Below are 26,912 nucleotides of genomic sequence, written 5' to 3'. Positions count from 1 at the left end.
TTGAAAAACAGACAAAGTGCTACTTTGAAAGAGAGGAAGGAAATAGGATGGAAAGATCTTTGAGATAATTCCAATGGCAGAGTGAAAAGGATGAGGAGCAAGGATTAAAATGTTAGATAAATAGGATGAGAGTGACCGTGTAAAACTTAAAGTCCTGGAGACTCTTAAAGATTAAGAAAATAAATGTCTTGAAGTTGATTCATAAAATTCTACTCGCCAAATTATATATATTTTTAAAAAGTAGCATTGAAGAAGATGAAGCCTATTCAGAAAGGGTCTGTAGATTTTTAAAAAGTTTTAATAGCTTGAGATAAAGATTTTTCCACTTGTGGAAAAAGACCTGGAAACCGTAAATCTAAGGAAGCCAGTAGTTTTTAGGAAAAATGTATTCACCTGGAGAGTGGTGGTAATCTGGAGTGTGCTCTTGTTGGCAGTAGTTAAAGTGAATAACACAATGGTTTTAAATGAAATCTAGAGAAACACGAGGAAATAGAAGAATGAGTTAATTGCATGAGATTAAAAATTTTGGTAAGAAGCTAGTGTTGAGCATGAACATTAGTTTGCCTGAATGGATTGTTCTTATGATGTAAGTATGACCTCATACTGTGTGAGCTTTGCTCTGAAGTTTGAAGATGATTAGAAAACTTTTGAGCAATTAAAGCTGCAGCATTACAAAGCCATGGAATAGTGGCAACACTGGTAAATACGAATTGTAAAGGTATATAAAGACCACAGATGTGAAGAAATGGAAATGAAAAAATAAATTCTGAATCAAAATGACATGAGCGAATTCTTTTTTTCTCAGAATCATTGGATTTTAGAATTCTCTTAAAAGACAAGAGTAAAAGCTGTCCCATTTGATATATTCGAGCAGTTGGACAGATTTTTGATAAACAATGGAATTGTTTGGATTTGGGGAACATACGCAGGTGGAGTTTAAGGGAACAATCGGGTCAGTCAGATCTCAGCAAATGACAGAGTAGATTTGATTAACTGAATGACCTAGTTCTTGTATGTAGGTTTCCACTGCAGTCTCGGCTTGATACCTTACTGCATGTGATTCTGAACTCTTTCCCAAAATATAACTTACCCGAAGGAATCCAGAGTGGATGAGTGTTAGTTTTTGTCTGCTCAACCTTTTGAAAGGAAAGATTTATCGTCAGTGTTTCTGAATACTAAGATCTAGACCATTAAGGAGGGTATTTGTACTGATTTGATGAAATGTGGTTTTGCAATCTGTGAAATTTAACCCTCACAATTGCTAGCTTTTATTCATTCAGGGGATATGGGTGTTGCTGGTAGGGTTGGCATTTATTGTCCATCCCTAGGAAGTTCCTATTCCAAGTTTTGATGCATCCAACAACTCTCAAACTAGGAAAAGCAGCCTGAATGAGGACCTATTTTGTGCAGGACTATTCAATTTACCTGACTGGAATTTAATATGGAATAATTTACTTTTAATATGGAATCCATATCTCACATTGTATTTTTACAATGTACTTATTCATGTGCCCTAATTGATTTTCATACTTCAGCAGATAAAGGAGCTGGTCCAGATCCAACCAGCCAAATGGCCTTCTGCATCATAATAATTTTGTGATTCTGTGACTCATTGAAAGCACTGATATATCAATCACTAATTTTGATGTGACAGTGAAACTGGAATGCTCAGTTGTTTAATGCATGACTAATGTCAGAAGCTACTGTTGACAGTAGTGTGAGGTGTTAGATGTTTAGCTTTTAACGTTTATACCACCACTGATAGTAATTTCCTAATTTGTCTCCATTAGCAACTTGAGGACCAATATAAATGTCACCAATGATGCATTAGGGCACTTAATGCAAATAAGCTCATGTTAAAATCATAGTGCACAAACTGAAATACGTGACAAAGCCATAAATACTAGTAGCACTGTGTTGTGGATGTTTTCAATAAATTGCAGTCTGACGTTTCAGGAACATTTTATATGTTGTTTTTCTGCATTTCACCTGTCTTTCTCCTATTGAGCCCAGAAACTCCTTGCCATGTACAAGCCAGACTCTCATTCATTTTTTTTTCATCAGGTGTATATATGTAATTCCGAATTTCCCCAGTATATGTGCAGATATGACATGATCATTTAGCTTTCAAATTTTCCCCTTCTTGTATTAAGTCCATGGGAATCTCTGTCAACAACCTGTTGACAGCAGTGTCGAACTGCAGCTGTTCTGGTTTACCCTTTTTAGCCTTTTACTGAATCAATATTGAAGTTCTTCATCTATTATTTAACAAAAAACTTTAACAGTTCCTCTGAAATCTATCCTGTATGCTTGAGGGGGATAACAAAACACATGCAGTAATTAATCAGAAAAGATGGTGACAATGTTGTGGTGGGATGCAAAACAAACTGTAATTAGGCAGCATGCCACCAGTGCAGCCATTCAGGGCTCAAGCTGCAGTAGTGAGCTGTCTACAAACATAAAACTGTTTATTTGGAAGAATCCTGGGAAAGTTTTAGACTTCAGTCTAGTACTTAAATCTTATCTTTAGGATTATCAAGAATTCCCTCAATTAGAAGTCATCCTTTATAGGAGAAAAAGGCAAATATATCCATGAGTGAAGAATGTCTTTAATCTTGCTTTCTCAACAACAGTATCTTAGATTTACCCCCAGCTGTTAAGAACTTGTATTCTTCACATTTCATTTATCAATTTCATGCTTCTCTCCAAAATAACTGTGCTCAATTTCAAAAGGCCAAGTTGTAAGGAAAGATTGCATAGATCAGAGGTCTGGACTTCTTGCACAGAGGCTTTCCTCCCATAATACACAAATTGCACAACCCTTGTAACAGAACAAAAATTTGTCTCTTTACTGCATAAAAGTCCTGTCAGCACTGTTACTAGTCATCATGTTATTGTTGCTGCTATTGGTTCACTACAGAAAATACTGGGCTGAATGTTAGGAATCAGCAAAGTGAATTTTCATCAAGTTTCATGTTAGGGTTTCTCTCTGTGAGGCCTAGCAAGTTTTCTCTCACTATTGTCTTAAATTGACCTCATTAAGCAACATCCTGAATGGCGTCCCTCATGTCCAGTGCTAGCTGGATTCTCCCACTATTGGTAGGTAGGATGAATCACCAGGATATCACCAGTGCCATTTTAGAACTCTGCACCTGGTCACGTGGTGGTAGTCTCAAGTTTTCCTGTACGGTCTATGTCGAGGTGAAGCTGCAACAAGCCAGAGCTGCGTATGATACAAGTGTCACAGATGACATTTTCATAAGCGTACAGCTGCACAGCTATACTCCAAATGCTGTTCAAACACCAGGCCACACAGCTTCCCCGCCTTTAGCCACTTCTCATCTGAGAGTCAGGTTTGGGCAATAATTGTTGGCTTTGCCCGCAATGCTCATATCCCACAAAAACAATAAGGAGAGTTTTGACTGCTTATGAAGTCAAATATATACTTAATTGCAATATATAATCATCACCACCATTTGAGATTTTTCGCAGTTGAGGAAGATCTTTTTGTTCTGCTGTTTACTCAAAAAAAATTACGCCGAGTCGTAATTTCAAAATTTTTTTTTAAAAACGGCAATGAATCTAATGTGATTTTTTTTTGCACAGGTGAACATCATTCCAGTTATTGCAAAGGCAGACACTGTTGCCAAAAATGAGCTTCATAAATTCAAAATCAAAATAATGAGTGAACTGGTTAGCAATGGGGTACAGATCTATCAATTTCCAATAGATGACGATACAGTAGCGAAAATTAATTCAACTATGAATGTAAGTATTTAGCACAAATTGAACTCTTCCATAAAGGTAGATTTAATTAAAAGTTAATCAGCCATTTTGAGAGAACTCAGCTGATTGCATGTTTTGAATTTAGAGTTGAGAGATTTTGGTAATTTGACTAATGATGCAAAAAAGACTGATTAAACTGGGTTAATTGCTTGAGTAAATTTTTTGGGTTATTAAAGAAACTTCATTTGTTAAATGGTGGCTCAAATGCTTTTATGCTATGAGCTAGAATGGAAGTTTTTTATATCTTGAACTTCAGGGCCATCTACCGTTTGCTGTAATTGGAAGTACAGAAGAAGTCAAAGTTGGGAACAAAATGGTTAAAGCTCGACAGTATCCATGGGGAGTTGTACAAGGTAACATCAGAAACAAAATTGCAGTGATTTTTAAAAATAAGTTTGGTAGCCACAACTTCGGGGAAAAGGAGGAAGCTGACTGCTTTACCAGTTGTTTTGCCATGATTTCTGTTAGGTTTGATTTGGATGTGCTGGAGATTAATGGGAAATAAAAGAACAAATAAATGCAGATTAGAGAGCAGAGAACTTGCAAAAGGAGTGATAAACAAAGTGTTCAGATTTAATGACACCTGGACTTAGTTATAAGGTGGTCAAAGTTGGAAATAAAAATTTCAGATGATAACATTTCTAAAAGACACTACAGAATGGAGAGGGATGCGTAGTCCATGATGAGAGATACACAAGGATAATAATAAGGAAGGATCTTGACTAAAAAGGTGAGAAAGTAGAATCCGTTTGGATGAATATTACAACCACAAGGGACGTAAAACTGAGATGGGAGTAACTAATAGGCACTCTCTCCATAGTTATCATTGGAAAAGGTATTAATCAGGAAATAGTTGGAGGTTTTAATGAAAAATGGTGAGGAAATTTTAATTTTGATATAGACTAACAAATGAAGTTGACCTAGGTAGTCTGGAAGACAATTTTGTGCAATGCTTCTGGTTTGCGGAAAGAAAATGTTGTAAAACAAACTGACGATGGGCTTTTTGGATCTTGTATGTAATGAAAAGATCCTGTGCAGCAGGGAGAATGGATAAGCATTTGTGTTATAGTTGCAACAAGTTTTTTTTAAATATAAAACCAATTGCATGGGTACTAGGGGAGAGATGGCTGAAGTTTAGTATAAATAGACTAAAAGGTATACTAAGAAATACTGAGAAAGATTTCAAGAACTATTCAAAATGTGCAGTAAACTACAGTCCAATAGTGCCAACTTTGCAAATCTATTATGTGGCACTTTAACTTTGTATACCGCATAAATCATTACACCGTAAGACGAAAGAATAAATTCACTCTAGTGCTTTGACCATTTATCCTGGTATTTGTACACCTGCCATTTAGGTGCTGGCTGTAACATGGAATGTGACAGTACAACACTGCCTCAACAATAGTTCATTTGTAGATTATTGTTAAACAGGTTCATGAGGTCAGTTCCCGGAATGGCGGGACTATCCTATGTTGAAAGATTTGAGCGACTGGGCTTGTATACACTTGAGTTTAGAAGGATGAGAGGGGATCTGATTGAAATGTGTAAGATTATTAAGGGATTGGACACTCTGGAGGCAGGAAGCATGTTTCCGCTGATGGGTGAGTCCAGAACCAGAGGACACAATTTAAAAATAAGAGGTAGGCCATTTAGAACAGAGTTGAGGAAAGTCTTCTTCACCCAGAGAGTGGTGGATATATGGAATGCTCTGCCCCAGAAGGCAGTGGAGGCCAAGTCTCTGGATAATTTAAAGAAAGAGATAGATAGAGCTCTTAAAGATAGTGGAATCAAGGGTTACGGGGATAAGGCAGGAACAGGATGCTGATGGTGGATGATCAGCCATGATCATAATGAATGGTGGTGCTGGCTCGAAGGTCTGAATGGCCTACTCCTGCACCTATTGTCAATTGTTAATCATCCATTCGTTGTGCTCACTGTTATTTTGTTTAAATTTATCTCAGTTGAAAATGAGAACCACAGTGACTTTGTAAAATTGCGAGAGATGCTTGTCTGTGTCAACATGGAAGACTTGAGAGAGCAGACGCACACTCGGCATTATGAGCTGTATCGGCGCTGCAAATTAGAAGAGATGGGATTCAAAGATACAGATCCAAATAACAAGCCAGTCAGGTACAATGCATATTCCTTTGCTTTGAATATTCAGCTTTTATCTTAAAATGTGCAAAGTTTACTGGCTCCTCATTTATTTTCGTGTGGGGAAGAAGTTCAGTACTCAATTGTGCATAATGTCCTACTTTGTTAATTTTCAGTGATCTGTCATCACTGCCAAATCAGATGCAAGCTCATCTCTACTTATTGTATCCAAACTTTCATAATTTGAAAGCTTTCTTTTAACTCTCTCCATCTTAAATATTTCTAGTGAAAGAAATGAGAGTTTACATGTTTACGTAAATTCCAAAGTAGTCTTCAAAAATGTTACTTTTGAAATGTTGTTACATTTCTCTGCATTACAGTTGTGTAAGCCAAACTGCATGCAGTAATGTCCCATGAAAAACAATATAAGAAGTGATTGATTTAAAAGTTTTAATTCTCTTGACTGTGGAATGAATGCCGGCTAGAATGTTAATGTGGAAGATTGACTGCTGTTAAAGGTCAGGGCTTTAATTTATGTAGAGGCTTCCACGACCTCAGGACGCTGCAAAATAGTATTTAGTCAATTAAATACTTTGATATATTAAACGTGCTTTAAATGTATGGAAATATGACTACCAATAGATTCCCTAAGACTTTGAGATATGGCTGCTTGCTTGTTGCAGATTCATTGTTATTTTTGCAGTATAAACTGTTCACAAATGATGCATGTGTGAAATTGGCATGACATTGTGCCACATAGGAAGATGTACATAGCCTTTTACGGAAGATTGCTGATCAGTAAGGCAAGCTGCCTGGTTGTGTAACTGCTAAGAGGCACAGCAAGGCAGAGAAGACAGGGATGCTGTGAGCTTTCAGATAGACTATAAGATGCAAGAGCAAAATTTAGGCCATTTTACCCATTCGATCATGGCTGGATACGTTTCTCAGCTTCATTCTCTTGCTTTCTCCTCATGATACTCGATTTCCCCCTTACCAATCAGGAATCTATCTCTGATATAACAAGGTGTAGAGCTGGATGAACACAGGAGGCCAAGCAGTATCAGAGGAGCAGGAAGGCTGACGTTTTGGGCCTAGACCCTCCTTCAGAAATGGGGGGGGGGGGAAGATGGTTCTGAAATAAATAGGGAGAGAGGAGGAGGTGGATAGAAGATGGATAGAGGTGGAGAGGAGACAGACAGGTCAAAGTGGCAGGGATGGAGTTCGTAAAGGTGAGTGTAGGTGGGGAGGCAGGGAGGAGATAGGTCAGTCCAAGAAGGACAGACAGGTCAAGGGAGCAGGATGAGGTTAGTAGGTAAGAGATGTGGATGGGGCTTGAAGTGGGAGGAGGGGATAGGTGGGAGGAAGGACAGGTTAGGGAGGCGGAAACGAGCTGGGTTGGTTTTGGGATGCGGTAGGGGAAGGGGAGATTTTGAAGCTTGAAGTCCACATTGATACCATTGGGCTGCGGCATCACCAAACGGAATATGAGTTGCTGTTCCTGCAACCTTCGGGTAGCATCGTTGTGGCACTGCAGGACGCCCAGGATGGACATGTCGTCTGCAGGATGGATGAGGTAGTTGAAATGGTTCGCAACTGGGAGGTGCATAGTTTAGTGTGAACCGAGTGTAGGTGTTCTGCAAAGCGGTCCCCAAGCCTCTGCTTGGTTTCTCCGATGTAGAGGAGGCCACAAAGTGAACAGCAGATGCAGTATACCACATTAGTAGATGAGCAGGTGAACATCTGCTTAATGTGGCAAGTCTTCTTAGAGCCTGGGGTGGGGGTGAAGGGGGAGGTGTAGGGGTGGGTGCAGCAGCAGCACTTCCTGCGGTTGCAGGGAAAAGTGCTGGGTGTGGTGGGGCTGGAGGGAAGTGGGGAGCGGATAATGGAGTCACAGACAGAGTAGTCCCTGCAGAAAGCAATATAAGGGTAGGGAGGGAAAATGTTTTTGGTGGTGGGGTCAGATTGCAGATGGCAGAAGTGTCGGAGGATGATCTGTTGGATCCGGAGGTTGGTGGGGTGGTACGTGAGGACGAGGGGAATTCTGTTTTGGTTGTATTACGGATGGGGGTGTGAGGGATGAGTTGCGGGATACAGGGTGGGGGCAGTAAGTTTCAGTCCTTGAAAAACGAGGGTATCTGAGATGTACAGGAGTGGAATGCCTCATCCTGGGACCAGATGCAGCTGAGGTGAAGGAATTGGGAATAGGGAATGGCATTTTTACTGTCTATTTAATTTCATTTCTTGCTAACAATGTCGACCCCACCCCCTATACCTATCTGCATGCCCTTTCAATATGATGCTATCTGTGGATATTTAATCCGCTTGCAGCCATGTCTCTGATGCTCACGCCATCATAGTTGCCAATTGGAAATCTGTGCTACAAGCTCATTTACTTTATTTCCTACACTGTGCACATTTAAGCATAGTATCATCCTGCATCAATTGGCCCCTTCTAGTTCTCCCCTTGTCTGCAGTGCCTGAATTTAGATTCTTGATCCTTTCCATACTGTCCTATCCTATTACTCATTCTGGAAATGTTAGTAACAGCACCTGAGCCCCTCTCTTCCCCCTTTAACTATTTGAAACCCTTGTGACTACCCAATTTTGCCTTTTCACTATGAACCAGATTACAGATCCGTTGAGGTGGAGCCTCTCCCAATGGTACAGTTCCTTTCTGTGCCAGTGCCCTATAATGTGGAACCCTCCTTTTCTGCACCACTCCTCCTTTAGCCACACATTGGCTCACTTAGTAAATGCTAAGAGAACAAGCATGCAGCCTGGTGCAATCCTGTCCCAGTACACAGTGTCCTTTGTAGCAGCCTTTTCAAAGCTAGTTGTTGTGAGCTTTGTGTGTGTTTTGCAAAAAGATTGGAGGAAAACTATGATGGTAGTGTGTGAGGGATTGGCAAATGTTGAGTGCCTCTGTCAGCAAGGAGTGCCTCTGGTTGGTAGCCATTGATTGTGCTGTGAGATGATCTTTGGTACTGAGTTTCATGGAAGCTTGTTGTAGCCAGCGGAGAGCTAAAGTTGCCAGGTACCTACTGTGAGTTCTGTGTAGTAAAATCTTGAAGCTTAGCCTGTTTTGGCATGTGCAGTAAGATAGAAAGCTAAATATTAATGAGGCCAGTTGTGGCATTAATAAGAGTTTAATAATCTCTAATTTTACCTTTTAATTGGGAACTCGTTGTGTCTATTGAGGAACTCCCATCACCACTTAGATATTTAGATACATCTCACCAGAGTTTTCATCTGATTCTGCCACAAATATCTCCATAGTCCACATTGCTGAAATCCTTATAAGATTCTGTGTTTTTAAACCACATCCTGGAGAAGAATATTGATCTACCGCTGATCCGAACTTTTTTAAAAGCTTGTTAGCTACAAGAAGAAAATCAATTGCAGAAAATGTGTTTTTCAGCACACCAACGATAGAAATAATGTTAGCTTTTTGTGAAAAGTCTACTGTTGATGAAGTTTTCATATTTTCAAATACTTCATTAGTCCTCCTAGATGTACAGGAACCTGAAATATGAGTAGGTAATTTAACTAATATCAACACTTTTATGTTAGGGTTACAACTTTGACGTCTGTGTCCAGGGTTTTTATTTCAAACAATCAGTTAATACTTTCTTCCAGCCTTCAAGAAACGTATGAAGCTAAGAGGAATGAGTTTCTTGGTGAACTTCAGAGGAAGGAAGAGGAAATGAGGCAAATGTTTGTGATGCGAGTCAAAGAAAAAGAGTCTGAATTAAAGGAGGCAGAGAGAGAGGTACTGAAGTATTTGATTGCCATAATATGTAAGCTGGCACAAAGTCTCCTTCTATCTTGTGCATAATAACAGTGTATTATCCAAGTAACAAAGGCTGTAGTTTAAGTAAGTTAATAATGATTAGTTAGCAGAACAGTTAATAGGGCCATGACACAAATTTATGTGAAGTATTACAATTATTTCTGAAAATCTTTTTGTCGGAGTTGTCTTTGAGGAATAGGTTGTGTTGGAACAGATAATACATCTGCAGCAGGAAACATTTCACCACAATTTAAATATTTATAATCAAATTAGACCACAAAATTCTGGCTATGAAAATATTACTATCCCCTGTAATCCTTCCATGGAATGCCATGAGCTCCAACATAATTGAAGTGCCTTCACTTGTAAATGACAACCATCCTGACTTGGACACACATCACTGCTGGTTGATGCTGAGAGTTGGAATTCCCCACCTAACATTGTTATGAGAGTGCATTTTTGACAAGGACAGTGATAATTGGTTGGGAACTGGGAAACCAATTAAGGATATGGACAACGTGCCTGATGTAGATGTGGCATGATATGCCACATCTACAAAATCTTGATGGCACAAAGTGAGAAAAGTTGTTTTAAAGATTGCTAGAGGGTTGATTTGAATAGACCTTGTCTTAAGTCATGCCTAGCTTTTGTTGCTATGCTGATGGAGTTGAGTGTTATGCTGTTGCATTGTTGTAAAGTGTAATGCTGCGTTTGCTGGGTGACAACATTATGCATCACTTCTCTGAGTAGTTACAAGACAAATTTGTTGATATTTCCTTCAGTGTTCACTTTTTTAATATTGTCAACTTCTGTTGACATTCACTCGATGCTGGTGGAAATTCCTTTTATAGATAAAACTAATTTTCTGCTAGTTAGCAGCCAGTTGGGTGAACACAGGAAAATTGTCAACAAAAAAGGTCCCTGTGCTAATTCTTAAGTCAGTTTTTAAAAAATTGTTGGCTCCCAACGGAACGGGAAAGCTGAGATTTAGATTAACAAGCGACATCGTCTAACATTAAGGAACACATTTTCTCCCTGATGTTTTGACAGAAGCCAGTGCATTCTGTTCAAGATTTAAAAGAAATTAAGATGAATAATTAAAGAATCAACTTGCCTTTTTGATTTTTACATAACTGAGAAATGAAAGGATAAAAATGAAGATGTGTTTGATAAATTGTTAAAGAAAATAAATGGTATAAGGTGCAGTCGCCCTACGGAGTGAACTAATTTAAACAAATTCAGAGGAGATCAGGTAAATTTATCTATACATCAAGCCTAGGATAATAACCTACCTCTTGTAAAGAATGTATGTGTGGACTGACTGTGTGGTTTTTACTTTATGAGCAAGATCCAGCACTAAGAGAAGCTGTGCAGATTTGATACTATCTTTACGGAGCTTGAATTTAATAAGTTTTTTTTTAAATCATGCTGGCAGTTGCAAGATAAATTTGAACACTTAAAGAAAATGCACCAGGAAGAGAGAAAAAAATTGGATGAAAAGAAAAGTGTCTTGGATGAAGAGATGAGTATATTCAATAAGAGGAAAGCTGCGACTGAATTGCTTCAAGGTCAGGCATTCCAGACTGCACCACAAATGAATCTCAAGAAAGACAAGGATCGCAAAAAGTGAGTACAGTCTTGATGTAAAATCTGAATTTTTAAACATTGTTAGTCCTTCAGAATTACCATTCGATAAGATCATGGAACTTTACATGAGAGAAGGACATTCAGCCCATCCTGTCTGTACCAGCTCCTGAAAGAGTTTACTTGCCAGTCACACTTTCCAGCCCTAGCCCTCTAAGTTGATCACTTTCAAATATATATCCAGCTGCCTTTTCAATACCTCCCCCCTGTGGAGTCCGCTTCCATTCACTCTCTAAGGCAGCACAATCCAAGTCCTAACGACTCTCTGAAATAAAGAAGTTTCTCCTCTTCTTGCTCCTAGCTCTCTCGCTAACTATCTTGAAATTGAGGTCCTTAGTTGTGGTTTAACTCCACATTCCCATCTAATCCCATAACCATTGACTCAATTGTCTTTCAAAAATTTGCCTTCGTCTGTCTTGAATAAATTCAATGACCCACCCTCCCATGCTTATTTGAGAAAATAATCCACAGACTAGCAGCTTCTGAAATTTAAAATTTGTTCTTATCTCTGTCAAAAATGGGAAGCCCTGGACCTAGTTTTACCCTCCACCCTGTTAAGTTTCCTCAGTATCTTGTATGTTTCAATAAAATTCCCTCTCTCTACTAAACTGCCAAGGGATATTGAAACAGCCTGTCCACCATTTCTTTGTAAAATAAGCCTTCCGTTCCAAGAATGACCTGTGCAAAGCCTTCTCTGAATTGCTTCATTATACAAATACATAAGTTTTCAAATAAGTAGACCATATTGCATGAAGTGTTCCATAAGTAGTTTCACCAAGGTCCCACCAGTAAAACTTCTCAATTTTAACATTCTGCTCCTGTTGTAGTGAACCACCGTGTTCTGTCTGCCTTTCCAATCACTTGCTGTAACTGCAGGTTTGTAACTTGTCTAGCATCACACCATTTCTTATGCACCTCAGAGTTTCACATTCTCTTCTCATTTAAGTAGTGGGCTATTTTCTAGTGATAGTCATACAGCATGGAAACAGACACTTCCAATCAATTTGTCTGTGCTGAGCTAGCCCTATTTGCCTATATTTCTATCGTATCCTGCCAAACCTGTCCTTTCCACATACCTGTCTAAATATCTTTTAAATGTTGTAATCGGACTTGCCTCTACCACTTACACGGGCAGCTCATACCGTATATGCAACAATCTCTGTGTGAAAAAGTTGCCTGTTTTGTCCCCCTTAAATCTTTCCCCTCTCCACTTTAAACCTTACCCTCTAGTGTTGGACTTCCATGCTGTGGGGAGAAGACCATGGCGGTTCACCTTATCTATGCCCCTCATTTCTTTACAAGCTTCTATAAGGTCACCCCTGAGCCCCCTATACTCCGGAGGGGGCCGGGTGGGGGGGTCCCAGCCTGTCCGGTCTCTGCTTTATAACTCAAACCTTCCAGTCTCAGCAACATCTTTGTAAATCTTTTCTTGCACCCTTTCCGGTTTAATAACATCCTTCCTGTCACATGGCAACCAGAATTGTATGTAGTACTCCAAATGTTGCCATAACAATGCCTTGTACGGTCATAACATGATGTCCCAATCTTATACTCAATGCTCTGACTGATTTGAAGGCAATTGTGCCAAATGCCTCCTTCACCATCCTGTCTACTGTGATTGCCACTTTCTAGGAACTATGCACCTGAACGCCTATTTCTCTCTCTAACAACACTCCTCCCTACAGCCTTACCGTTAATTGTAAGTCCTGTCCTAGTTTGTCTTGCCAAAATGCAATACCTTGCATGACTGAATTAAACTTTATCTGCCATTCTTCAGCCCACTGACCCAATTGATCAAGATCCTATTGAATTCTGAGATAACCTTCTTCACTGTCCACTCTGCCACCAGTTTTGGTGTCATCTGTAAACTTACTAACTATGCCTCCGATGCTTTTGTCCAAATCACTTCTATATAAATGATGAACTGATCCTTGTGGTATATCACTGGCACAGGCCTTCAGTCTGAACAACAACCCTCTCACACTTCCCTCTGTCTCTTACTGTTAAGTCAATTTTGTATCCAATTGGCTAGCTCTCTTGGATCTTGTGAAAAATTTTACTGACCAGTACCCTGGGTGGAACCTTGTTGAAGGCCTTGCTAAAGCCCATGTAGCCAACGTCTACCACTGTGCCTTCATCTATTTTCTTGGTCATCTCTTCCAAAACCTCAAGTCTGTGAGACACAATTTCCCACCCACACAATCATGCTGAACCTAATCAGTTCTTGCCTTTCCAAATGCTTGTAGATCCTGACTCTCAGAATCCTTTCCAAAAACTTACCCACCACTCTCATCAGACTTAACAATTTGCAATTCCATGTCTTTTTTCCTTGCAGTTGTTCTGAAATAATGGCACAGCATTAGCCACTGTCCAGTCTTTTGACACCTTACCTGTGGCTGTCAATGATACAAATCTCTGCTAATCCAAATCTCTTATTTCCCCAAGTTCCCTAGCTTCATGTTTTTCTCCACAGTAAATACTGATGCAAAATATTCGTTTAGGATCTTTCCTATGTCTGGTAGTTCCCCACATAGATGGCCTTGTTGACTTGTTTTTTTGGTTTAAAGGAGCCCCATTCTCTCCTTAGTTACTCTTTTGCCCTCAATTTTGCCCTGTTTGGATTCTCAACTTTATCTGCTAAAGCTTTCTCATGTCCCCTTTTTGCCTTCCTGAATTGCGTCTTAAGTGTATTCGTATACCCCGTATACTCATCAAGGAACTTGCTTGATCCCAGCAGTCTATAGGTGACATAAGCCACCTTTTTTCTTGACTGGACCCTCAATATAGTGTTCCCTTTTACCTGCCAGCCTTGCTTTTTACAGTAACCGGAATATGCTGTCCCTGAACGCGTTATCTCACTTTTGGAAGTCTTCCATTTGCCAAATGCCCCTTTACCTGCAAACAGCTGCCCCATCAACTTTTGAAAGTTCCTGTCTAATAACATCAAAATTAGCCTTGCCCCAATTTAGAACCTTAACTTGTGGACCATGCCTATCCTTTTCCATATCTATTTTAAAACTAATAGAATGGTCACTGGTCCCGCTGCTGTCCCATTAACACCTCAGTTACTTGCCCTGCCTTATTTCCCAGGAAGAAATCTGGTTTAGCCCCTTCTCGTAGGGATGTCTACATATTGATTGATTGATTACATTTTTTTTCATGAACACACTTAACAAATGCCTCCCCATCCAAGCCTTAATATGTTGGCAGTCCCAACCTCTGTTTCAAAAGTTAAAATCCCCTACTATTGCAACCCAATTATTCTTACAGGCATCTGCTATCTCCCTGCTTATTCGCTACTTGATTACCTGCTGACTTTAGAGGGGCCTGTAGCACAATTCCATCAAAGTGAACATGCTTTCTTATTTCTTGGTTCTATGCAGTTTCACTGGACGATTCCCCAGGAATATCCTAAGTACTGCCATGATGTTTTCCCTAAAATGCCACTTGCTCTTTCTCCACCAACACCACCACCAAGCCCCGCCAGCCACCCTCTCTTGTCTTACTCTATCCTTCCAACAGCATCAGTACTTCCGAACATTGAGCTGCTGGTCTTATCCCTCCCTCGGGCATATTTCTGCAATAAATGGATATCCTGGCCCCATGTTCCCATCGATACCCTGACTTCATCTGCTTTACCTCTTTAGGCCTCTTGCATTGAAATAAACATAGTTTAATTCATCAGCCTTCCCTCATTCTCTGCTGTGCTCTTGTCTGCTGTGTGTATTTAATTTGCTCACTTTAACTTCTGTATTAGCTTCAAACTTCTCTCTTCTCTCACCACTGCGAAGTCTTCCTGTCAAAGTAACATGTTCACATTTCCTCACACTAAGCTTAATTTTCCATATTTTATGTCTACTAGTTCAAACTGTCTTTCTGTCTAGGCTCTTTATATCTTGATAATTTGCCTTCCTACTTAGCTTGATATCATTGACAAGTTCATCCACTATACATGAATGCTTTGGATGAAAGGACTTAATGTATGTTGTAAATAGCTAAGTCTCAGCACTGATTCTTGTTACTAGTTAGATGTCACAAGTTCCCAACCTGAAAATGATAGATTTAACCTGATGTTGTGCTTCCTTTTAGCAAAACTAGCTTTAGCCTTATTTGTTGCCCACCACATAATATGCTCTTGTCCTGTGTGGTAATCTTTAATTGAAGTACACCATGTCTACAGATTCCACTTTATCCACTTTGCATATTAATCTCCTCGAAGAATTCTTACTAAATACAACTTCCTTTCACAAAACCATGTTGAGTCTTCCTGACCACATTATGATTTTCTAAATATTTGTCTATAATTTCCCTAATAATGGATTCTAACAGTTCCTGTGTGACAGATGTTTGGTGAACTGGCTTATAGATTTGACTTGTATCTTCTTATTTTTGCATTATCTATTTTACAGCATACTGGGAACCTTTTCCAAAATCTGAGGGATTTTGGAAGCTTATCATCAATGAATCTACACTTCTGCATCTATGTTTATATATAAGATGCAGGTCATCTGGTCCTGGTGACTTTTTGGCCTTAAGATCTTAGATCCGCATTTTTCCCCTTCAAGTTAATTGTAAATTTCTATAGTGTTATGATCACTATCACCTGGAGACTTCTTTACGAAGAGATTGAGTAATCCAATCTCATTGTGCATTACCACGTCAGGAGAACCTGCTCCCTCGTTAGCTGTTTGATGTGATGCTGTAAGAAATTGTCATTTTCCTTTCTTTAGGGGTATCTTTGCCTGTCTGATTTGCACAAGCTACATGTAAGTGAAAGTAACCCATGATTATTGTGGTACCTTTCTTACATGACCCATTTTTTCCTACATACTGTGACCATTATTTAACTACTGTTAGGGACCTATAAATTATTTAGACTGGTATCTTAACTTTCCTATTTCTTTATTTCTATCCAAATTGATTCCTCATTTTGCTCTTTTAAGCTAAGGTCATATCTTCCTACTGCACAATGACATCCTTAATCAACAGAGTGACCTACCGTACCATCTTTACCAAGATTGCTATATTCTCAATGTCAGATACCCTTAAATATCCAGGTGCCAGCCCTGGACACTCTACAACCACTTATCTGTAAATGGCTGTCAGGTGATGTACATTTCTGTCTGGACTAACAATTCATAGGGGCCTCTGTAGTACAGTATTGTGTCCCTACCTCTGAGCCTGAAAGTCCAAGTTTAAGTTCCACTTGTCTCAGAGGTTGGTCTGAATAGGTAGATTAAAAATATCTTCTAATAATTCATTCAGCTTATTACAAGTGCTGTGTGCATCCAGAAACATACCCTTTAGTTTTGTCTTTTTATCACTTTTGAACTCTCTGACCTATTCTCTGATGCACTTTTAAGTTTGTATGCCTTGTCCCTTCCTGTCATACATACTCTGGTTATCACTATCATGTTCTATAATTTGGTGGGATTTCAAGATGTGGAGCTGGATGAACACAGCGGGCCAAGCAAATTCAGAGGAGCAGGAAAGCTAACGTTTCGGGTCTGGACCTTTCTTCAGCATTTCTGAAGAAGGGTCCAGACCTGAAACGTCAGCTTTCCTGCTCCTCTGATGCTGCTTGGCCAGCCGCATTCATCCAGCTCGACACTTTGTTATCTCAGATTCTCCAGCATCTGCAGTTCCTACGATCTCTATAATTTTATGGTTTTCTTTTGATTTATTGCGTCACCTTTTACATTAAACTAAACAATGGGGGAAATAGATGTCCATGAAACTGGAAGTTGATTTGAATGCCTTGTTAAAATCACCTTGTCAAAATATATATTGCTAATAATTATTTTTCTTTCTTTTGCTTTATCTTCAGCTATTAAATTTTTGATTTGCTGCGTTGTGCTCCAACTTGTGCAATACGGTAAGCAGACTAGAAAAACTGCTCTGGTGGCTACAAATGCACTAGTTATTTAATTGTATTTCTCTCACCTTTTACCAAAAAATTTCCAGATGCTATTATAGAGAATGCTGTGTGGCAGGTACAAATTCAGATGATGAGCTGAACATTCATTTATTTTCTACGATACAGAGGGAATTATTTATCTATCAAGAAAAACACTATGCATCTTTTGAGTCACAACCTACCTTATTTGCAAAAACTGGCTTCCACCATCATCTCTTAAGATATAAATATGACTCCAGTATATTTCGCTAATGTCTAAACACAGATTTCAGATTCCTTAGCTATATTGTTGAAGGTTTCACCACCCATACTACTTCAGTCAACTGTATAGCAAGAACCTCACCATCAACCCCGCAGACAAGGGTGGCGCAGTGGTAGTAGGGAGCACTGACCTCTACATTGCCGAGGCCAAACGCCAACTCTCCGACACCACCACCTACCGCCCCCTCGATCATGACCCCACCCCCAAGCACCAAACCATCATCTCCAACACCATTCATGACCTCATCACCTCAGGAGACCTCCCACCCACAGCCTCCAACCTCATTGTTCCCTAACCCCGCATGGCCCGTTTCTATCTCCTTCCCAAAATCCACAAACCTGTCTGCCCTGGTCAAGCCATTGTATCAGCCTGTTCCTGCCCCACCGAACTCATCTCCACCTATCTGGACTCCATTTTCTCCCCTTTGGTCCAGGAACTCCCTACCTACGTCCTTGACACTACCCACGCCCTCCACCTCCTCCAGGACTTCCAATTCCCTGGCCCCCAACACCTCATTTTCACCATGGACGTCCAGTCCCTATACACCCGTATTCCGCATGCAAATGGCCTCAAGGCCCTCTGCTTCTTCCTGTCCCGCAGGCCCGACCAGTCCCCTTCCACCGGCACCCTCATCTGCCTAGCCGAACTCGTCCTCACCCTCAACAACTTCTTCTCTTTCGATTCCTCCCACTCGTACAGACAAAGTGGGTGGCCATGGGCACCCGCATGGGCCCCAGCTATGCCTGCCTCTGTAGGTTACGTGGAACAGTCCCTCTTCCGCACCTACACAGGCCCCAAACCCCACCCCTTCCTCCGTTACATTGATGACTGTATCGGCGCCGCCTCTTGCTTCCCAGAGGAGCTCGAACAGTTCATCCACTTTACCAACACCTTCCACCCCAACCTTCAGTTCACCTGGGCCATCTCCAGCACATCCCTCACCTTCCTGGACCTCAGTCTCCATCTCAGGCATCCAGCTTGTAACTGATGTCCATTTCAAGCCCACCAAATCCCACAGCTACCTAGAATATACCTCCCTCCTCCCACCCACCGTCCTGCAAAAATTCCATCCCCTATTCCCAATTCCTCCGCCTCTGCCGCATCTGCTCCCACGATGAGGCATTCCACTCCCGCACATCCCAGATGTCCAAGTTCTTCAAGGACCGCAACTTCCCCTCCACAGTGGTCGAGAACGCCCTTGACCGCGTCTCCCGCATTTCCTGCAACTCATCCCTCACACACCGCCCCCGCCACAACCGCCCAAAGAGGATCCCCCTAGTTCTCACACACCACCCCACCAACCTCCCGGATACAACACATCATCCTTTGACACTTCCGCCATCTACAATCCGACCCCACCACCCAAGACATTTTTCCATCCCCACCCTTGTCTGCTTTCCGGAGAGACCACTCTCTCCGTGACTCCCTTGTTTGCTCCACACTGCCCTCCAACCCCACCACACCTGGCACCTTCCCCTGCAACCGCAGGAAATGCTACACTTGCCCCCACACCACCTCCCTCACCCCTATCCTAGGCCCCAAGATGACTTTCCATATTAAGCAGGGGTTCACCTGCACATCTGCCAATGTGGTATACTGCATCCATTGTACCCGGTGTGGCCTCCTCTACATTGGGGAAACCAAGCGGAGGCTTGGGGACCGCTTTGCAGAACACCTCCGCTCAGTTCGCAATAAACTGCACCTCCCAGTCGCAAACCATTTCCACTCCCCCTCCCATTCTTTAGATGACATGTCCATCATGGGCCTCCTGCAGTGCCACAATGATGCCACCCGAAGGTTGCAGGAACAGCAACTCATATTCTGCTTGGGAACCCTGCAGCCCAATGGTATCAATGTGGACTTCACCAGCTTCAAAATCTCCCCTTCCCCCAGCGCATCCCAAAACCAGCCCAGTTCATCCCCTCCCCCCACTGCACCACACAACCAGCCCAGCTCTTCCCCTCCCCCCCCCCCCCCCCCCCCCACTGCATCCTAAAACCAGTCCAACCTGTCTCTGCTTCCCTAACCTGTTCTTCCTCTCACCCATCCCTTCCTCCCACCCCAAGCCGCACCTTCATCTCCTACCTACTAACCTCATCCCACCTCCTTGACCTGTCCGTTTTCCCCGGACTGACCTATCCCCTCCCTACCTCCCCACCTATACTTTCCTCTCCACCTCTCTTCTTTTCTCTCCATCTTCGGTCCGCCTCCCCCTCTCTCCCTATTTATTCGAGAACCCTCACCCCATCCCCATCTCTGATGAAGGGTCTAGGCCCGAAACGTCAGGTTTTGTGCTCCTGAGATGCTGCTGGGCCTGCTGTGTTTATCCAGCCTCTCATTTTATCATCTTGTATAGCAAGAAAAGTTGCTCTTAACTTTAGTTCTGTATTGCTGATCACAACTGATTGTTGAAAAGTTTCTGAATAGGCAAAGCTTTGCTATAGGGAACAACTCACTGTGCCATGGTGGCGTGCATTGATGAACGTGGCAGACACCTCACGTAGCAAGATCTAATAATAATTAAATAGGTAATCTTTTGGCAATGTTATGACTTAAGAATATTGGCCCGGGCATTGCCATGACATTTCTTGCATTTATTTGGAAGGGCTGACTGGGCCTCATACTGGATGTTTCATCTGAAAGAGGCTATCTCTGACAGTGAGGCATTCCTTCAGTATTACACCAACATGTCAGTTTGGGTTGTAATACTTAGTTTATAGATTGAAACTTGAACCCACAATCTTCGTATTGTGGAGTGAGAGTTTTACTATAGAACTTGGCTCATTCGTTACATTCTGTACACCTGTATGGCCAGATCTCGGACTCCTATCTGAAGTATTTAAAACCTATTGCATAGAATTGAAGCAATGATTTTCAATTGAAGCAATGGTTTTGAATTAATTCACCATCATGATCATTATTTTTTCTGAGTGTCGTGAGACACTATTATCTGTAATGATACGTGCTGGTACTTCTGGTATCGTTGGGGTGGAATCACTAAATGAATCACTCCACCTGTGGAGTCCACTTCTAGTACCAAAGAATTTATTGATGTGACACCAGTGGGAAGAAAACTTCTGGGGTCCAGAAGCTGCTTCACTGAAGAAAAGAAGTAAACTTTTATACATTTTTCAATCCACCTTAGCATTTATAAATCAATTACAAAGTGAGAGGGAGGAGGATGGCCTAGTAGTATTATCGTTTGACTGTTAATCCAAAGACCCAGGTTCAAATCCTGCCATGGCAGATGGTGGAACTTGAACTCAATAACTGTCTGGAATTAAGAATCTAATGACCAGGAATCCATGATCAATTGTCGGAAAACCCATCTGGTTCACTAATGTCCTTCAGATAAGGAAACTACTAACCTACATGTGACTTCAGACCCACAGAAATGTGGTTGACTCTTCACTGCCCTCTGGGCAGTTAGGGATAGACAATAAATCCACATTCATCCCATGAATGAATAAGGGAAAACAATACGTATACATCAAATCAGTAACACAATCAAGTCAATCTGTGATTGTATGATCAGTTGATGGACAGTTATAGGTCTTGTCACAAGATCATGAAGTTTACCAGACGTCTTTATCACTTATCCTTGGGCTTTCACAATGCATCTTACTCAACCGCATTCCACTACTATAAGATAATAAAATGTGAGGCTGGATGAACACAGCAGGCCAAGCAGCATCTCAGGAGCACAAAAGCTGACGTTTCGGGCCTAGACCCTTCATCAGAGAGGGGCTCCTGAGATGCTGCTTGGCCTGCTGTGTTCATCCAGCCTCATATTTTATTATCTTGGAATTCTCCAGCATCTGCAGTTCCCATTATCTCACATTCCACTACCGCTGACTTCTCTACCTATTATTCACTTTTCTCTGCTAAGGGGGCTGGGGGCTTCTGCCTTTTTGCTTAAGGCTGCCCCTCCATAGAAATTCAGTTAAATCTTTCAGTGTCTGTTACATTTAGAAGTCCATTATTTATTTTTTTTTATTTATTTAAAATATGATTATAATGATCTAAATGTTCTCAACACTGAGTCAAGTTTTTCCCCTTTTACTCCACATTAATTAGCAAACTTTGGATTAGCTTGCACATGGGGTTCCTATTTGTGCTTCTTATGAATATTCTTCCTATCAAAACTGTCACTGTGTAAGCAGTAGCTAGCTACATTTTTTTTGCTTCTCCCGTTGTGTGATTTTGAGAAACTTGATATCTTATCTGGTTGCTATGAACACAAAGGCCATGATTCTGACTGTAAATGACTGCATCACCTAACAATTAGCATTTTTATGTCAACTGAAAGCTCCTGATGCTTTGCACCGGTTTCAGAATTCCTGGTTCAGGGGCACTAGCCAATTCCTCTTCACCATGGATGAGCAATCCCTTTTACACATCATTCCCCATCAAGATGGTCTCAATGCTGTCGCTGCTTTGTGGAGAGAAGACCTGAACCGACCCCATCCTTCTCCACCCTCCTCCATCTGGCTGAGCTCATCCTCCATTTCGATAACTCTGCCACTAACCCTCCTTCCACTTTACTCACATCAAACATGGCCATGGATGCCTAATTGGGCTCTCAGTTATGCCTGTCACTGTGGAGTATTTGGAATATCCCTTGTTCCAATCCTACTCTGGTCCGTTCAAATACGTCCTTTTAAAGATGAAATTGTGATTAACTAACTTGCTGGAGTTTTTGAAGAGGTGATACCTTGGTGTGAGCAACATTGTGGTGTACATGGACATCCAGAAAGTGTATAATATGGTGCCACACAACAAACATTTGAGGAAAACTTTAGGTCGTGGCATAAAATGGACAGTGGAAACGTGGATAGAAAATTGGCTGAGTGATTTGAAATAAGAGTAGTGGGTTTTTATTCATTCATGCGATTTGAGGGTGTTTCTGGCTAGGCAATATTTATTGCCCAGAGGACAGTTAAGAGTCAGCCACATTGCTGTGGGTCTGGAGGCATGTGTAGGCCAGACCAGGTAAGGATGGCAGCTTCCTTCTCTAAAGGACATATTTGTGAACCAGAAGGGATTTTCCAGCAATCGCCAATGGATTCATGGCCTTCATTGGAGTATTAATTACAAATATTTTTGTTGAATTCAAATTCCACCCTCTACCATGGCAGGATTTGAACCAAGGTCCCCGGAACATTTTCTAGGTTTCTGGATTAACAGTCCAACAATAATACCACAAGGTCATTTCGAGTTAGAGGAAGGTGTTAGCAGTGTTCCCAGGGTGAGGGGGAAGGGGTGGTTACAATTGGGACCCTTGCTTTTTCTGATATATTAATCACCGAGATCTTAGTCTGCAAGGGACAATTTTGAAGCTTGCAGGTAAAACACAGAATTGTAAACAGTGAGGCATACAGCATAGAACTCCAGAAGGGGACATACATTGGTGGAGCGAGAGGATAGGCGGCAAATAGCATTCAGTGCAGTGAAGTGTAAGGTGATTTGGGAGGAAAAACATTGAAATTCAATGAAATAAGGGTACAATTCTAAAGGGAGTACAGGAGCAAAGGATCAAGTACCAGAGGGCACAGGTTTAAAGTGATTTACAAAAGAAGCAAATGTGAAGTGAGAAAAACAGTCCCCACATGGTGAATAGTTAGGGTATGGAATGCATTGCCTGGAGGGGCAGGTTCAATTGAGGCCTTCAAGATGAAATTGGCTGATTATTTCTAACCAAATAATGTGCAAGGGCATCGGGGGAGAAAAGCAGGAGATTGGCCTTGGGTAATTATTCTTATTTGTGGCAGTGCCGACGTGATGGGCCATAAAGCTGCCTCCTTTGCTGTAACACTTATGAATCCCTATGTTGTAAATGTGAAGTAGTATTATGAGCTGTGTTCTCCTTAACAGTATGCTTTTTCACAGTAGAATTCCATCTCTTCCACCTGTGTCAGGTTCTTTGAACCCACAAGATCACTTCATGCAAGGTGCACTTATTGCCAAGCACAGTAGAAACAGCACAGTTAATGGTGATAACATGGTGTGAAGCTGGATGAACACAGCAGGTTGAGACCCGAAACATCAACTTTCTGCTCCTCTGATGCTGCTTGGCCTGCTGTGTTCATCAGACTTCACACTTACCTCAGATTCTCCAGCATCGGCAGTTCCTATATCTGAGTTAAAGGTGGTAATGGAGAGTGGGTATGATTTGTGATCATGTAGTTAAATAACAATATTTAATATTAATGGAAGATGTAAATACATGTTTCTAAACAGTGCACAGTATCTGGAAAAATATGGACGGTTAAAGGCTTCTGATCCAGTCATTGAAGCTTCAGTTTTGTTGCCAGATGTCACAGAATCCATTAGCCATGTTAGTCTTTTCATCATCTTCTATTGTACGTGCACCTTTATTTGTCACTTTTGCTGAAGCTTCACACAGTCCAGACAGATCTTTACAATGAAAGAATAGTTAACTTGTGATATTACAATTCTATGCTTTTATTGCTTTGAGAAACTAATTTCTTTTTTCAATTTCAGATTAACCTTCATGTATTGAACTGTTTGAGAGCATCACGTCTGAGTGCAGTTGATCGCTTTGTCCTGCTACCTGCTGCCATTTCCCTATGAATTGCTTGAATGGATGAAAACTGTGCATTAGCCCATGTATGAATCATCCAGTTGGTGCCAAATGCACTGCCTATGTAGCTGTATAATAAACCATATATTTAAACAGCAAGGGTGCCAATCCTGGTTGTTGACACAAGACTTTACCTAATTATTAAGTGTCTCTATCAGGGAAATTTTTTATTTATCACTTGATTTCAGTTATAGATCTCTATCTGCTTTTTGTTAATGTGCCTGAAAATTACTAAATACTGAATCTTTTTTAATTATTGAATATATTGAAGAACTTTTTTATAATTTGCTTTTCTTCTCTTTTTGAAGATTGTCTTTAAACCTTGTAATTGAATTAAGCTGGTACTATTCCAAATTTCCTATCCCCTAGAAGGGAGGAATTTTGACATTTAAATATACTTGAGCATGCACAATCAAATAATGCTTCTATGCCAAATGTTTAAATGCACATGTGGCACTTCAGTAGGTCAGAGGAAGTCTTCAGTTTTATCAGGTTTCTGCAGGACTAATTCAATGTTACCAGGTGGTAGTATAAAAAGACAATTGTTTACCATCTAAATGCTAGATAGGGTTACTTCATAGGAGTACATTTGTGGTGCATGTACTTTTCTAAAATGTTCAAACCAATCTTGCCTATTGTTTTACCAGCAGTGGTGTTGGAACTTACTGTGCTACTACTAATTGGTCAAATCTTGAAATGATTTATGTGAAACGGATTTGAAATTTCAAATCCAACTGGCAGATAACCACTGGCAAAATGGATGAACATGAAAGAGCTCATGTGCCCAGCACTATTGCATAGTCTATAAGTTTAAATAAAGACACTGTGGTGAAATGCTTGAGATGGATTGAATTTTAACGTGGGAAGTTTGTATTAATATTACATTAAATGTATTTATCATTTATAGTTGAAATTTTGGACAATAATGGTTAAAGCTTAAGATTTCTTTTCTTTGGTAGTTGTATAAGAAATATATTACATAATACAGTTGCAGCTACATAATCTTTGTTGTATTTCTGATTTATAACCTAGCTGTAATACCATATAGCAATCTGTAGTTGTGACAAAATATTGACATAGTTGTAAGTTGCTTGCAGGTTTTTCTTTAAGAACAACAGACCATAATCAGTTATTGTTTCTTCTAAGCACAGCTCTCAAAATTTCTCTCACCGTAGTGCCATTCAGTATTCCTGTAAAAGTGCATTGAATGTATTAGTTTTTGGGCCTACAGTTGCCTCTTTGTATTCAAATCAAGGAAAATTGTCTTTTCTACTCTTTTTAAAGGAGATATTTTGATTTGCAAACCTCTTTCTCCAAACACACGTCCTAGATGAAACCATGTTCTCTTGATTGTTTTTGGCTGTGCTTCACATACTTTAGAGAATCTTACACAAAAAAAACTTTGATTTAAACCTTTTGTTTCATCAGTCATGTAACTTTAATTATTAAACTTTTCATTGAAAAGAAAGCTGGATGCTTAGTTTTCTTTTATAATTAAGTCAAGCCTATGGTTCAAAATTGTGGCTTCTCCCCATGACTTGGTTTATAACTGTAAGAAGCGGCATGCTGAATGTTCAGCAAATAATGTCTGTAACTTCATTCCTTTAGATTATGTTGAGGTTCCTGACTTCAGCTGACTTGACAACAGGACAGGAAGTGAAATACATTTGACCGCCCCTCGCCATTTCCCTCCAAGCACACCTGCAATGTTACTGGGGTTTGGGAGGTATTGTGCCACCTGTGGGCCACTTGGATCTTCTGCCACCAATAGATTTTAATTTCAGCAGAGAAGGCTGATTCAAACAGTCTGCCACCTAACCATTTAAAACCTAGTGCATGTTGTCTGCTTGGGGACGAGGAGATCTATCTTTTGGGATCCTTGTGCCCGTTGGAGAACTCCACCAAGATATTGCCTACCCCCACACTTGTCTCTCATCATGCCCTTCTTGCCTCTTCATTGAGCCTGCCAACTTGGCCCTGAGAAGGTGATAGGCATAAGTATACCTTCAAGTCTGGCTTCATTGCAACATTCTTCCTCTTCACCCCCATCCAATTAAAAATCTAATGCCCCCTAAATAACTATAGGGTGATCAAGTGGGAACAGCAGACATATTTAGTGCTCATTTCATCACTAGGGGTGGAAATTGAGCCACAGAAATCAGGTTGCATGCTGTTTTGCTAAGCTGCAGCATGTAAATAAGGAAAAAATGGAGTCGGAATGTTGGAGAGATAGTAAGAACTGCTGATGCTGGAGAGTCTGAGAACACTATGAAGCTGGATGAACACAGCAGGCCAAGCAGCGTCAGGAGCAGGAAAGCTTGATGTATTGGGTTGGGACCCTTCAGAATGTTGGGTTTGACTTTCCAAGGAATGGCAGTCACACTCAGATTGCTACTCTGCATCTGTTTTACATTGAGCGAGGGCTGTGGATTTTTGACAGATTCTGATCACTGCTTTGCATTTCTGAAAGGAGCTTACTTTAAATCTAACATGTTCCTTGTGGTGCAAGGTAGTCAAGTGAAGGCAAACCAAAGCGCAGCCCCCCCTTTTCAATCTGAAACATTCAGAAGTGGTCTGATTTTTACCACACAGCTAGTGACTTTACAAAAATCTCATTAGCCAACACTGACTCCTAATGGAAGTGTGTTGAATGATGTGAATCTACTGTATTTGAGTTGCAAATTAAACTTGCCACAAAAAGTGAAGTTTTTGTCTATCCCAGTATCCTTCCTAACAATGTTGGAATCCATAACTCCCAATTAATCTCCCTCAATCCAAGTTTTCTACCCTTTATTCATGTTTCTGAACTTGA

At 40.8% G+C, this 26,912-nt stretch overlaps 1 protein-coding gene across 3 annotated transcripts in view; it reads left to right on the top strand.

Moving 5' to 3' along the window:
- Positions 1-25,568, top strand: part of septin10 (septin 10) — an 81,069-nt gene extending 55,501 nt beyond the window's left edge. For all 3 annotated transcript variants that reach the window (XM_059646620.1, XM_048532162.2, XM_048532161.1), the window contains exons 5-11: positions 3,607-3,768; positions 4,043-4,139; positions 5,751-5,919; positions 9,520-9,652; positions 11,109-11,299; positions 17,145-17,192; positions 24,001-25,568. In XM_059646620.1, coding sequence (XP_059502603.1) covers positions 3,607-3,768; positions 4,043-4,139; positions 5,751-5,919; positions 9,520-9,652; positions 11,109-11,299; positions 17,145-17,151 — 759 coding nt within the window. In that variant the 3' untranslated portion in view covers positions 17,152-17,192; positions 24,001-25,568. The remainder of the gene's footprint in view (positions 1-3,606; positions 3,769-4,042; positions 4,140-5,750; positions 5,920-9,519; positions 9,653-11,108; positions 11,300-17,144; positions 17,193-24,000) is intronic.
- Positions 25,569-26,912: the final 1,344 nt, after the last annotated feature.

Source organism: Stegostoma tigrinum, chromosome 6, assembly GCF_030684315.1.
Source record: "Stegostoma tigrinum isolate sSteTig4 chromosome 6, sSteTig4.hap1, whole genome shotgun sequence".
Classification (NCBI taxonomy): domain Eukaryota; kingdom Metazoa; phylum Chordata; class Chondrichthyes; order Orectolobiformes; family Stegostomatidae; genus Stegostoma; species Stegostoma tigrinum.
This window is presented reverse-complemented; position numbering and strand designations above follow the sequence as displayed.